General features: G+C 33.3%; 1 protein-coding gene and 1 pseudogene across 1 annotated transcript; both read left to right on the top strand.

The window, feature by feature from the left end:
• Positions 1-2,692: 2,692 nt before the first annotated feature.
• On the top strand, positions 2,693-4,676 carry LOC142556666 (ATP-dependent Clp protease ATP-binding subunit CLPT2, chloroplastic-like; annotated as a pseudogene).
• A 4,636-nt stretch (positions 4,677-9,312) lies between these two features.
• On the top strand, positions 9,313-10,895 carry LOC142556665 (AT-hook motif nuclear-localized protein 24-like). Its single transcript, XM_075668143.1, has one exon. It carries the CDS (start codon positions 9,753-9,755, stop codon positions 10,614-10,616), a length of 864 nt encoding a protein of 287 aa, XP_075524258.1. The 5' UTR covers positions 9,313-9,752; the 3' UTR covers positions 10,617-10,895.
• Positions 10,896-14,245: the final 3,350 nt, after the last annotated feature.

Genomic DNA, 14,245 nt, shown 5'->3' with positions numbered 1-14,245 from the left:
TTGGAAATATGCACAAAAAAGGATATTATAGATCCAAATATTGACGACACAAATGAAAGCGCTTGACACAACAATTAAAATCTTGGGACCCTTTTATTTATTTTTTTGTGGGCACAGAGAGATCAAAATCCAATGGCTTATTACGGATTTCCCACATTTTGGATAGGCCTAAAACACGCACGAGTGGCGTTAGGCAAAGCCCGGTCGCTTGCCTTTAACGTTTTTTTTTTCTTTTTCTTTTTTTCTATAGCACTCATTCGTGACGATGTTCTGTATTTCGAATTCACTACGTCACTTGAAATGTTGTGTATTAGTATGTTTACGAGACAGCCACGTCTCAACTTTATCCATTACGGTTCCTGATAATTATAATTTCAGTTCTTTCGGTGAAAACAACGTAAAGTTGAAATCAGTAGTTCACGAGAGCATATCACCTAAATAGATTGCTTCCCTCGTCGTAAAGTTAAAGTTTTGTTGGATATCTATCTATAAAGACAAAAATCTAACCACAAATATGTTGAGTAGGTCTCTTGTGAGACGGTTTCACGAATCTTTATCTGTGAAACGGGTCAACCCTACCGATATTTACAATAAAAAGAAATATTCTTAGCATAAAAAGTAATATTTTTTCATAGATTACCCAAATAAGATATCTGTCTCACAAGATACGATCCGTGAGACCGTCTCACACAAGTTTTTGCCATTGATGTTATTATTATATACACAAGTGTTGGTATATACATGAAAAAACGAGCATAAATTAGTGAACTGAGACTCAGAGTTGCTGATAACATAAATAAAAAATAAAACTTTCAAATTACATGATAAAAAAATATAATTTATGCCTTCAATGCATTTTGTTTCGTTACCGAAATTATATACCATGTCTGTCATTAGTTTCTGTTTCAAGGAAAAAGTAGCTGCTCCTTGTGGCCCTTTTTGGTTGAAAAGGATATTTTTCTCTTCCCTTTAATTGATTTTTAATCTCAAGCTCTTAATTAAAACTCCTATTACATGTTTATAACTGATATAAAATGTATTTTTTTTAAAAAAAATAATCGATTTGCAGCACCCATGAAAAACATCGGATGCGTTATCTATCATGATTAACGTGTTAGAATTATTTTTTTAATAGTATTATATACAAATACAAATTCTATAAAATATAAGTCCCAGCGTGACTAGCTAGCACCGACGTAAGTTGGTGTCGATAAACACAGCCTCAACAACAATTTCAAACTTTTTTTTTTTGACTAAATTGGCATATTATTGTGTTTTCAGAGGAATCTAGAACTTAAATAAAAAGGATGAAAAATGATGTACAAAAAATTAGAATAATAAAGGCATGAAAATGGAAATTCTAAATTTTTTGATATAATATACACTAAAAATGATATTTTTTAATAAACAAAATGGCAAAAACTGGTATTGCTTCTCAATGCCTGCGCTTGTGGTTCATGCCAGCTATAATTAGACTTCGAACAAGAAATTTCAGCCGATAAATGACCACTAATAAACACCTCTTGGATGATTATTATTATTATTATTATTATTTTATTTTTTTGAAAAGTTAATGCTTACAAATCTTTTTTGGTAAAATTTGATATTAAAACGATGCCTAACAGTTTATGGGCGGTAAAATAATAAATAGACGACCATAGCTTTAACTAGAAGTGTGGATACCATTTATTAACCACGGCAGGGAAAATTAGGTCACATGCACCTACCTTGTTCGTCATAGAATGGACTATTGCCTAAAGTTAAGTTTAGGAAAGCTCAGATCTGAGATTATTTAGTATTTTTTATGTTATAATTTATATTTTTAGACATTATTACCTAAAAAGCTCAAGTTTTTATATGTTTTATTTTTTTAGGAGATGTCCGTCCCCTTTCATAAAAAAATATAGAGTGGTACTTGAAGTTTGAGATTTTAAAATCACATAATTTTGGCGGCTGAGGGCGAGGCTTGAATATTTTTTTTTTTTTTTTTTGAGATCTAATTATAACCAAATATCTATACTGCCGACCTACAGGCTTTTCCCTATAATGTAGTTTCTTGAATGTTAAGAAATTCATTATGGCATGCACACGTCTAAAATGTGATTTCACGTAAACATGAAGCAATAATTAAATGAAACCACCGTGTGGTCTCAATCTTCTTTAAGAAAAGAAAAAAAAAAAGAAGAAAAGAACAAGGGGATCATTGAATATTTGGGTCGATATTCCAAAAATGGGCTTCATTATGTTGAAGAGAAATGATTAAAAGTAGGTTTAGACTTTGAGCACGTAACTATTTGCTCGTACACATACAATTTTGATATACTTAATCACATCTAATAAATGAATATTATTTGAGATGTACGTGCATGCGAATCGTTATTTGTATCACAATGTTGTTGGAAATTCATTACCTCAACAAAAAAAGTTTGCAAGTTACTGAAACATGACGATCACGTCGGCAAAGCATTAGCCATTAGGGATACTAAGGAAGGCTGTACCCCAAAAGTTTCATGAATTTAAAAGGCTTTGTAAATCCAGCTCAAAAAAAGAAAAAAAAAAAAAAGAAAGGAAAGGTCTGCCCAAATAAATAATTGGGCCTCAGGATTTTCGATAACCTCTATTTTGGGCCTCAAATTTTTGCCTCAATGGAATGGACTCAAATATGTAACGACGTAGTCTCTCTTGACTTCTATCGAGATTCCACCGAACACTTTCAGCTCACGTTCTCACACAACAGAGCTCCTCCGTTTCTTGGAAAATGGCAGCTCAATCACTGTTCACTGTCGCAACCCGAATGATCAGACACGTAAACAAGACAACCCAGTTTCACGTAACAATCTCTCAGTCCAAGTAATGTACGGGTTGGCAGTATAGCCATCAAATTCTCATGCCATCCCTCAAATCTTGAACCCTTTTCTACAGAATACCCTCCTATCAACGCCACGATTTCATTGAGCCTCCCCAGCGTGTAATTTTTCACAACTCTTTTTAGCTTGTGCTGTGTTATTTTGTTTTGCTGTATATTTTGAGTTTAATCAAGAAGTATTTTAGTCGTTCATGCCACAAATTTGGAAATGTGGGTTGCATTTTATCGTGGTAATCTTCGGTTACATCTTCGTATAATAGGTGACATATTCAACCAGCATTCAAGTGTTTATTACCTATGCTTAACTGTTTGATGGATTAGAAGGTCAACAATTATATGGGTTTTTGGTGCTTCAACTGAGTGATTTTATATCTGAAAAGGCTGATATTCTCCACAAAATTTTGCAATCATCCAGAGGCAGTTGGTTCCGCGATAAAGCTTCCCAAGTGAGTATGGATTTTATTGTCGTTTATTTTCATTACTTCCTGTTGAAAATGGATGTCACGTGTTTGTGGAATGTTTTGTTTGATTGGTTTGATGGGCGAGTTGGAAGCAAGGAAAATTAAATCCCCAAACACAGGCACATAAGCTCTTCTTATGGGAATCTTGATCGAGGGTCAGCCATCTTTTCTTTCTCGAGTTTTTTATGCTTTAATTTTTTTTTATCTACATTTTTGTCTTCTGCTGGGGATACAACCCTGACTTGTCTTTGGTCCATATTGGCCTCAACTGTTGGAAAAACTGTTAATGATGTTGGGCGGTGAGTTTATACATAAGTTAGTATGCAGACATTTATAACTGTATCTACGCAACATTCTTATTGATCTATGCATCTTAAGATGAGAATCAGTACTTTTATACGCAGGAACTAGCTTTGCTTCAAAGTTTTTACGTGCAAATGTTATTACACTTCTTAAAGTGCGTGATGAAATTGGAAAATTACGGGGAAAAGCTTGATATGTTCTTCTTCAGTCCTGAGCATCCTCCTTTAACTGAAGCAACTCAAAGGGCCCTGGATTGTGCTATTGATGAAAAGCATAGATCAGGTAATTTGATTTCTTTAGTAGTTTTTGCATTTGGCATGCGTTTTTAAATCCTAGTGCAGACAAATTTCTAATGAAAAATATAGTGAAAATCAATGTAAAATCTATATGTATTTGGATGTGAAGGGATAATATTTTTGAATGTCTACCATTCATACTGATGAATGTAACTTGGTCATATCTGATCAGAGTTAGAAATTAAAAGTTATGTTGAATGATAGGAATGGATGTCACAGTCTTATCAAAGAGGTCGTCTCTTTTATTCTGATAAAGTCCCAGTTCCCGTGGCAAGACATCTTCACGACGACGTCTGATTTTAGATTGAGTTTAGTTTTTTCTAAAAAAATATTTTGGATGCAATATTTGGTCTGGATTTCCCAAATATTGCATTCTTGGAAGGTGTCCAAGTATATAATATTTGTGAACAAAACTCAGGTGAAAACGAGGAAATAACAACTGTGCACATATGCTTGTTGGGTTATGGCGGCAACAAGAATCACTTGGCCATCAAGTATTGGTGTTCCTAAGATTTACTGATGAGAAAGCTAAGGATCTCCATTCCCTGATATCTGAACCTGGATTCAAAGACGATTAAGAGCTCGTGGAACCAACCTTTAATATGTCGTGTTTATGCAATTTTTAGTAATAGAAAATCGTTCATCATTTCCTGGGTTCTGAGGATAAGTTTTGTATCATCTTGTATTGGCTATAAGTTACTTCACATTATACTCAACACTGACATTTATACTATGATTTTGTTTAGTTTTCATTCGAATCGTAGAAATTTAACCCCCGAGGTTTTTAAAAATATAGTTCTTGCTCACATGTTTTAATATTATCAATAGGGATGTAAACGAACTAAACCGTTTGTGAGCTATTCGAAGCTCGATTTGATAAAAGCTCGTTTGAGCTCGTTTAATGAGGCTCGTTAAGATAAACAAACCAAACTCAAGCTTTACAATATTCGGCTCGTTAGCTCGTGAACGTGTTCGTTGGTAAGTTCATGAGTAATCTTTTAGATGAAAAAATAATAGTTTTGATATTTGATTTATTGATTTTGCATATTATTTATGAAATATATAGAAAAATCTATTAAATTTATTTATTATAATAAATTTACAAATTTTAATAAGAATAATATATTTTTCTTTAAATATATAATTTACTCTTTAATTAATTTAATGAAAATTTAAATGTATAATTCATATTTATTAAGCTTGTTTAGGCTCGATAAAGACTTGAATGAGCTCGTGAGCCATGCATATATTAGTTAAATAAAGCTCGAGCTCGACTCGATTATAAACGAACCAAGCTCAAACATTCAAGAGTTCGGCTCGGCTCGACTCGATTACATACCTAATTACCAAGTAAAAGGTCAAATAAAGTATGGGAGTCAACTTTAGTTTCAGTTAAATTATAGTCACTCCAAGAAAATATTAAAAATGACTCGTAATTACCACGTTGGGGTTTAATACTTGTAAAAGATGTGAATTTTTAAAGTCGAAATCTTATCTCCTTTGATATTTGTTCCGGCAATAAGCATCTTAATTGCATAGATTTCCGATCACTGGCGGAGGCTGCTGCTCTGTGATGCTGTCAGCGTCGCCCGAGGCGATTTCAGCTCAATATTTAGATGAGATACATACATTTTTTGGTGTGAAATATGTATATTAAGAAAATAACTGACATTCCTCGTTCCATCAAAATAAAAAAATATTAAATAACAATAAATTTGATTTCACCCACCACCAGCTGTTAATAAGTCATTAAATTTCTCAACACATAAATGTTTAATAGTTTGGCGCCAATGAATAAAGTTTGACTGCGAGTAATTGTTTAGTTTTAAAATTCATGCAATAAGTCATCAACTCTTCACCTTATTAATTTCTTCGGTATGGCCAATTGCTGATTAAAGTTTACATTTACATAATTTTATTTAATGACTTTTTTTATTATTATTATTATTCTATTCTACATACGATCCATGTTACATATAATAATATAATATAGACATATTAAATTATATATATATATATTTATTTAAAGTTAATTAGCAGGATCCGTGGAAGTAGTTTGTTTCATGCCATCTTACTCAATAAATATAATATGTACAAAGGCTATTTATATATCTTTCTTTCTTTTTTTTTTTTCTGAATACAAATAATAATTTAAAAAACTTTATATATAATTCTGAATTCCGGAATCTTGGATTAAATATTCCGCAAGGTTTAAAACAATTGCTGTCAAAATATGTCGTGTAAAATATTTAATTAAACAACTTATGTATGATAATTTAGTCATTGCAGTTTTAATACACTCGTACATGTTCTAGTTCTATCTCTCTCTATCTCTATGTCTGTCTCTTTTTAAGTAACTATATCTAGGGGGGTTTGTTTCAACCTAGTGCCTGCACGGGCAATGAACGGCCCGGATCACTTCACATGAGTGATCTGGGCCCACCTCCATGTAAAAAAAGAAAAAAAAAATTGGCTCGAAAAAATCCGAGCCGTTGGATCGACCCCTGCAGGCAGTGCCCGCAGGGGTAGGGTCGACCGAACCATCTAGGGGTTAGGACTAGAGGGAGTTTTAGGTCCACTAATACTTTTTTAAATGACGGAGTGATAGTTACTTAAATACTCTTAGTCTTTTTTTAAAAAAAAATATAATACCCCCAATTGTATCGGAATATATGCAAATAAACTTGTAGAATATTATTTTTCAAAAACAAATAAAATGATTTCTCAAAATTTCACAATCGAAGATTGATAGTATATCATGTTACAATTATACGAGATAATCCAGGTCGTTTTTATCGACGTAGACCGCACATTCATGTGCCTCCGATCACACAACAATTACCTGTGCAAATATTTTCTTAGAACAAAAGGGAAAAAGAGATCCTTGGAACATATAAGTGAGGATAAAAAGCTTTTTTATGATTCTTGGTGGAATCGGAGGTTAGTTATCTCACATCGGTTAGATAAAATTTCAAAGAGTTGCATATATAGACTGAACAATTCTCTCCTCTTGAGCTAGTTTTGGGGTTGAGTTAGGCCCAAGTTCCAATCTTAACATGATATCAGAGCCTAGGTTCTACTATCGTGTGGTAGATTGCCTATAGTTGGGACACCCGTTCTGACCATAATTGAGTTATTTGTAAACTTTATGTTCCAAATGTTCATATCTGGATGTGTTAGTTGTATAAAATCTCTAAGAATTTTACATATGAATTTTAAAAGATCTTCCTTTCTTAAATTAACTTTTAAAAATGAATTATGTCGAAATTTCAATCTTTTAAGATCTACCGTTTTTATGTCGACCACAGTGAATTTATATTCAACTAATAGACCCGCAGATCCTGGGGGAGATGACACGTGGCATACTGTACAGACAGACAGGGCCCCACCTCTATTTACAGAATACCGGATAAGAGTTTGGGCATATGCATGTGATGCTGGGAGAAAAATAAAAATAGACAACTCATGGCCGCAACCTTTAAATTTCTCCACATACAAATAATTTATATTATATTTATCTATTTGGTTTTATCAAATTTAAAATAATTTTCATTCTTACATCTACCAAGAATCAATCTTATAACTTAAATTAAATATTCTTCAAACGGCACTTCGTCATGCCAATTTAGTCTCAAATGCTGATGCGTTCATCACTAGTGATTATTTTGATGAGAATGATTAAAATTATCCATAATAACATAATTACACGAATATAATTGATTCAATGAAAGATTTATTAACATTTTTTTTAATTTATGTAAACATTATTTTATTAAAAAATATATGAGTATGACATTTTCTAAATTAGGTATATCTATGTCAATACATTAGAGCATTGGCCTTAAATGCGCCCATATCATCTCAAGTCAGACCCCAATTCAATTGTGCCGCTTCCCCTTCTTTAATGTTGCAAAACTAATACTGTTATATTTATAGTTTAGAGTACTGTAGCCCGTGGCCCCTTAATTCTACACTTTGATCTCACCCAAATTCAATTAATTGGACTGGATAAAATAAAAGGGTTGGCTCTCCTCTCGATGCTTTCGTCTGGTCTACAATGTTAAAGATTGGAACTTGGTCCTAACTCAAACCCAAAAGCTAGCTCAAGAGGGGAGGATTGCCCAATCCCATATATACAACTCGCAGGTTATTTATCCAACCGATGTGAGACAATTAACACACCCCTCTCACGTCCAGGAATGAACATCTGGAGCGTGGAGTTTACAAATGACCCAATTATGGGCAGAACGGGTGGCCTAATTATAGGCAGTCCAACACATAACGGTGAAACGCGGCTTTGATACCATGTTAAGATTGACACTCGGACCTAACTCAACCCCAAAAGCTAGCTCAAGGGGGGAGGATTGTCCAAGTCCATATATACAACTCGCAGGTTATTTATCCAACCGATGTGAGACAATTAACATACAAACATATACCTTAACTGATCTTTAAGGTTTAAAGTTACGTATCTAATGGTCTAAATTTATCTTCATTCACGGGGTTAAAAAAAAATCATGGACCTCTCGCTCACATGCAAGAATAAAGGTGAATTCATCCATCGATCGGTTACATGCTTGGAACAATGTCCTAATGTATATTCTGTATGAAGCTTCATTAGACAAGACTACCTCTCGTTTGAATCTCTATCGTATGCGGTTGACCCTGCGTTACCTCAAATTGGGTGCACTTTCAAAAAAAAAAAATCTGGTTCGAATACTACATGGACAGATTAATTACTCAAATCTGAGATTCCCATTCCAAGCCTACCAATATTGGATTTGGATTATCATTTTATATTTCTCTAAGGACAGTCAACAATAATTGTTAAATCGTTGGTTTCATGGATTAATGGTTTCTTTTTCCTAATCAATATTTTTTGGTCAAATCTATCTGTGTGCATACAAAACTGTTGTTTTTAGAAGCGCACTTGTGCAAAAAAGTTTCTTGATAACTAGTGGTAGAAAATATCACTTAGATTAGTCGAAGAGACGAGTAGTGTCCGTTCCAAAAATTTCCAAATCTGAGATATAAAAAAATTTGGAAAAGAAAATGGAATTTTAATCTTTGAATACATTAATAAATATCTTTTTTTTTTAATGAGTACTCGTGGTAAATAAATGAAAACCTTAACCAATGAACCATCACAAGCACAGCAATATATTATAAGAAATTAACAAAAGAAATGCCACTCTTTCCTATAGTTGTAATTGATGGAGACCTAGTGAAACAAATGGACAGACAAAGTTGAATTTTGAGAGAGGGTTTTGGATTTACATGAATATTTAAACTCTCATGAATAACTTTTGCTGATGTGTGAATTAGATCCATACACATATAATAGACACACCCCATACACATGATCACTGTGTGTATAAGTGTGTTTGTGCGTGAAAGAGATACAACTCCACCGCCCATGAGCAACCCTAATCCAAAACTCAACCCTTCGAAATCTAAACACAACCACCAATCTTGGCATCTTGCCAAGTGAGAAAAATCCTCCTCGGACAAGCACAGAGCCGCCGTGTATAGTGTTGGAGAAGTGGAAAAAATGGTGGATTCAGCTTAGAAATTGGTGGATTATACACAAAAACTCCACTCTTTTACTCCTTTTCTTGAATCTTGATTCATTAGATAAGGCAAAAAAAACCCAGCAAAAGTTGGCTACAAAAGCTAGAAAGAAAAGAGAGTGAAGAAAAGAAGCTCTTAAAGTCTGCCCTCTCCTTTTTTCCTCCTTGATTCCAATAATCAATCTTTTTTAACTATATATCCTCCTTTAGTAAATTAATTTCTTTAGTAAAGATCCAAAGAGCAAGAGAAATAACTATGGATAACCATTCTCTTCCACCTCCATTCAACACCAGGGACTTCAATCTGCAACACCAATTCCACCACCATAGCCAGAACTCCGAGGACGAGCAAAGCGAAACCAGTGGCGGAGGCCTAAACATGGGACAGAAGCGTAACCGGGACGAAGGAAAGGGTGATTCCGCCGGCCACGATGGTGGCTCTGCCGGCGGCGAAGGAGAAATGTCTGGTTCAAGAAGGCCCAGAGGTCGCCCCGCCGGTTCGAAAAACAAGCCGAAGCCGCCGATCATCATCACTCGCGACAGCGCCAACGCACTCCGAACCCACGTCATGGAAATCTCAGACGGCTGCGACATCATGGAGGGTGTCGCCAACTTCGCTCGCCGCCGCCAGCGGGGAGTATGCATTATGAGTGGAAGTGGCAACGTGACGAATGTAACCCTAAAGCAACCGGCTTCCCCTGGGGCAATAGTAACATTACATGGCATATTCGAGATCTTGTCATTGTCGGGGTCGTTCCTGCCGCCACCAGCTCCTCCTGCAGCCACCGGACTGACCATTTACCTGGCCGGAGGGCAGGGTCAGGTGGTGGGGGGCAGTGTGGTGGGGCAGCTTCTGGCATCAGGGCCAGTTATTATGATGGCAGCTTCATTTAGCAATGCCGCATACGAAAGATTGCCGCTTGAAGAAGAAGAAAATGCAATTCAAGTTCAAGGAAATTCATTAGGATCACCGCCTGAAGGACTCGGAGGCCAGCCACCACAAAATCAGCCACAAATTTTAGCTGATCCCTCTTTGTTTCAAGGAATGCCACCGAATCTCCTCAACTCCATTCAGATGTCAAACGAGGCGTTCTGGGCTACTGGTCGGCCACCTTTCTAGTTCCATTCGGGATTGATGGGTAACATTTTCTACTTATTTTGCTAGTTTGTCTTTATAATTAATTTCAGTTTACAATCAAGAACTAATTACTCCTAGCAAGAAACTTATCTAGGTTAGATGATGGGGGGCAGTGTGGTTGTTTTCTTGCTAACATTTACAGATGTTTGGTTTCCCTCATTACTATGAGTTTATTTCCTTTTAGTTTTTTTCCATGAATTTGATGATGCTGATTGTAATATCATTATGGAACTTCGTAAAATTTGTTACTTGGCTAGCTTAGTTCTTCATTTCATATATATGTGTGAGTGATTCAAATATATAATTGGTTTTAAATCTCATATTTCATGTAAAGATTAATAACTATAATACATGATAGATCACATCACAAGTTTTCCAGTTACTATTACATTTGCAAGAACTCCAATACATGAAATAAGATAGCAAGGGATCACCACTTTGACATAAAAAATTAGTTCTTGCCCCCAAAAATTAAAACACTTGCTTACTACGAAAATATTTTCATTTAGTGTTGCATTATTACTATTGATTTATTGTCTATGTTTGATTTTGGGACAATATTAACTATTTGTTTGCCCTTACGAATCAACTCAAAATAGTCTATGATCATTTAACAATTATAAACATGATATATATATTACATTTTGTTCATAACGAGTTTAATTCAATATTAATTTCTTGTTCTTTTTATATTTTTTTTTGGGAAAAAAGTTTCAGTTTAAACCCATACCTAGACTTTATTGGTCTAGCAAATCATAATCACGACAATAGAATTAGAACACTAATGATTGTATGTTGGTGTGTTATGAATCTGATTATTATTTCCTAGTAATCAGTGAGATTACATGTAATCTGACTAACACTCATAAATAGAGAGAAGCCTTCATTAAAGCCATTGACGGTTTCAGTAACATTTCACGAGATGCAAAGAGGTATGGGTTCATAATCTAATTTCCGAGACTTCATTTTTTTTAGAGATTTGAGATTTTTTAGGGTTCATTTTATAAATATGGAGATGTCTACGAATTGGCATACACGTGCACAGTTGTGAGAAGCTCTTTTTCGAGGCAAAGCACAAAGACTTGGACTGTAAAGGCAAAATACAGCAGGGACAAAGTGCCTGGAGGAGTATTTAAGGTTTCTTGAAATTGAGCTTAATCTCAATTCTAATTCACGTTAAATGAATCAACGAATATTTATTTTGAAACAAGATATCTGGATTATGTTTTATCTCGTGTGTATTGAGAATAGCAAACTTATATTTTAAATATGATTATATAAAAATTAAACCTAGGCAATACTTTTACTCCATCGGTCGATAACAATATAGATATAAATATAGATGGATTGTCTAATTAACAAAAAAAAAAAGAAAAAAAAATTTGAATACTGAAAGACGAAAGCTGATCAGATTCTTTGAACTGAAGTAAACCCTATTAATATATACTTCTTAGCATTCATTAATGTTTCCTTTTTCTCAAACACTCCATATGTTAGAAAGGTACATGAAGCTGATCTGTTTTTTCCTCTTTTGGAATGAATAATATAAGTCAGCTTTCCTTCCCTTTTAGATATTTAAAGATAATGAATATTCTCTTATTCTTTGGTTTTATATGTGATATTATTATTCATTTATAGAAGTATATTGTCATTTTTCCAATGATTGATGACATTAAATAACAAATGGGTTTGTTTGTATTTTTACTTCTTAATGATATTTGTTTCTTGTATCATTTTATTAGAGATTAATGGTTTTTTGATAAACATGTAATATATATTTGTTTAGAAATTTATAATATTTTTTTTATGAAAATCAAATCATAAATTCGTTTGGGAGAAGTGGTTATATATTTTTATGTTGGATTCACTGAAAAATATTTCAAGTTGCATTTTACCATTTTGTGTCTATTTCTTGGTTGGTAAAGAAATGGATTTTGGTAAAACATAAAGTGTAAAATATAAATTTCACAAACGACATGGTGAAAAAACTTGTTTTTGTTTGTTGTTTCTTTATAAATAGAGGGTCTCAAATATGGCACCTGCTTGTTTTTCTATTCGGATTTTGGATACATAAATTGAATAAGCAACAACCCATTTTTTTAAGCTTCCATCTGGTAATACCAATATGTAACTTAGCTGGATGAGTGGCAAATTAATAAGCATATTGAAGAAAAAAAAACCTATATATAGTTGCCCATGTGTTATATTGACCGAAATGTAGTACAATTTTTGGACTACTATATAGTTTAAAATATTTGAAGATGTCATTTATATCAAATATAATTTCTGAAAGGAATAAAAAATATATCTAATAATTACTGGTAATGACAAATTTCATACGGTTCATTAACATGAGTTTTAAATATTATCAATTATCAGTAGATGGATTGTTGGAAGCTAAAAATGTCCTACTATTATATATGAGGTGATAAATAAATTATTAGTGTACATTTTAAGTTTTAGCAGACTTAAGATGTGGTATTGTTAATATGTATGACAAGACACTTAGATCTTATAGGTCCTCGAAGAGAATAAAGAAAAATTGACAAAATTGATCGATTTGTATTTTCGATAATTTAAATAGACAAATTTCAGTTTTATTTCATTGTATCGGTTTGTTTTACACTTTTAGTCTCTTTTTTTTGGAAAGTCAATGTGATGTTGGACACTTCAGCAATACCTAACAACATCGTCAATAGTTGTTGATGTGACTCCAACAATATATAATGTCGCACCAGCAGTCCACAAAGATATGAATAAAATCGCAAAGCAGTAGATATAGGAGACAAATAATAAAGGACCAATTGGGAACCAAAATACAATTTACCCCCGTGAGGAAAAATAATGTAATTCAGATAATTGAGTTTTGATGGGTTAAAAATAAAATAGTCATTTTACTTCCAACATTTTAATATTATTTCGGAGATGGGATTTTATTTTCTTATCCACGTACGAATGTTGGTTACTTCAATAATTCAAAATGATCGATAATATTTAAGTGTGCGGATGGGCTATAATCTAATTAACATAAGAAATTTGGGTGTATACATCTTTGTGTGACGACTTGGTTAAATTCAGCATTGAAGAATACCATATATGTATAATTGACATATATATATATTTATCTATTTGTGATTTTGGTTTTACATGTTATCAAATTTTAGTTTCAGTCCGATATATCTATGTTTTTTTTATACAAATATAGTCATTTTGACGTGACCTTAACGTATGTAATCAGTAATGTCACATAAATATTTTTGATGAAAAATGATTAAAATTATCAAAAATAAAAAAGTAAGACTGAATTGAAGTTATTCTATTCGATACCTTCTCTACTTGGGTTAATAGTAAAATAAAATAGGCTAACCAAGTTTGCTGTTTTCAATTTTTTTTTTAACATCACTATCTCTGATGCATATATATACACGTAACAGTAAATACTCCCTTGCAAAAATCAGACATTCGGACCTGACATTCCGAAATTCATACGGTACTGCACGAGATACACACATTTCTCTTACCAATATAGCAATTAACTTCATTTTATAGTGGTTTCCAGTAGAGTAGAGTTTTCATAAATATGTTGAGAAATTTGAATTTATAGCTATCTA

The sequence above is a fragment of the Primulina tabacum genome, chromosome 9, assembly GCF_025594145.1.
Source record: "Primulina tabacum isolate GXHZ01 chromosome 9, ASM2559414v2, whole genome shotgun sequence".
NCBI lineage: Eukaryota > Viridiplantae > Streptophyta > Magnoliopsida > Lamiales > Gesneriaceae > Primulina > Primulina tabacum.
This window is presented reverse-complemented; position numbering and strand designations above follow the sequence as displayed.

Bases quoted from the DNA above. Each gene is read 5' to 3' on its own strand.
- LOC142556665 (XM_075668143.1), top strand. From the start codon at position 9,753: ATGGATAACCATTCTCTTCCACCTCCATTCAACACCAGGGACTTCAAT.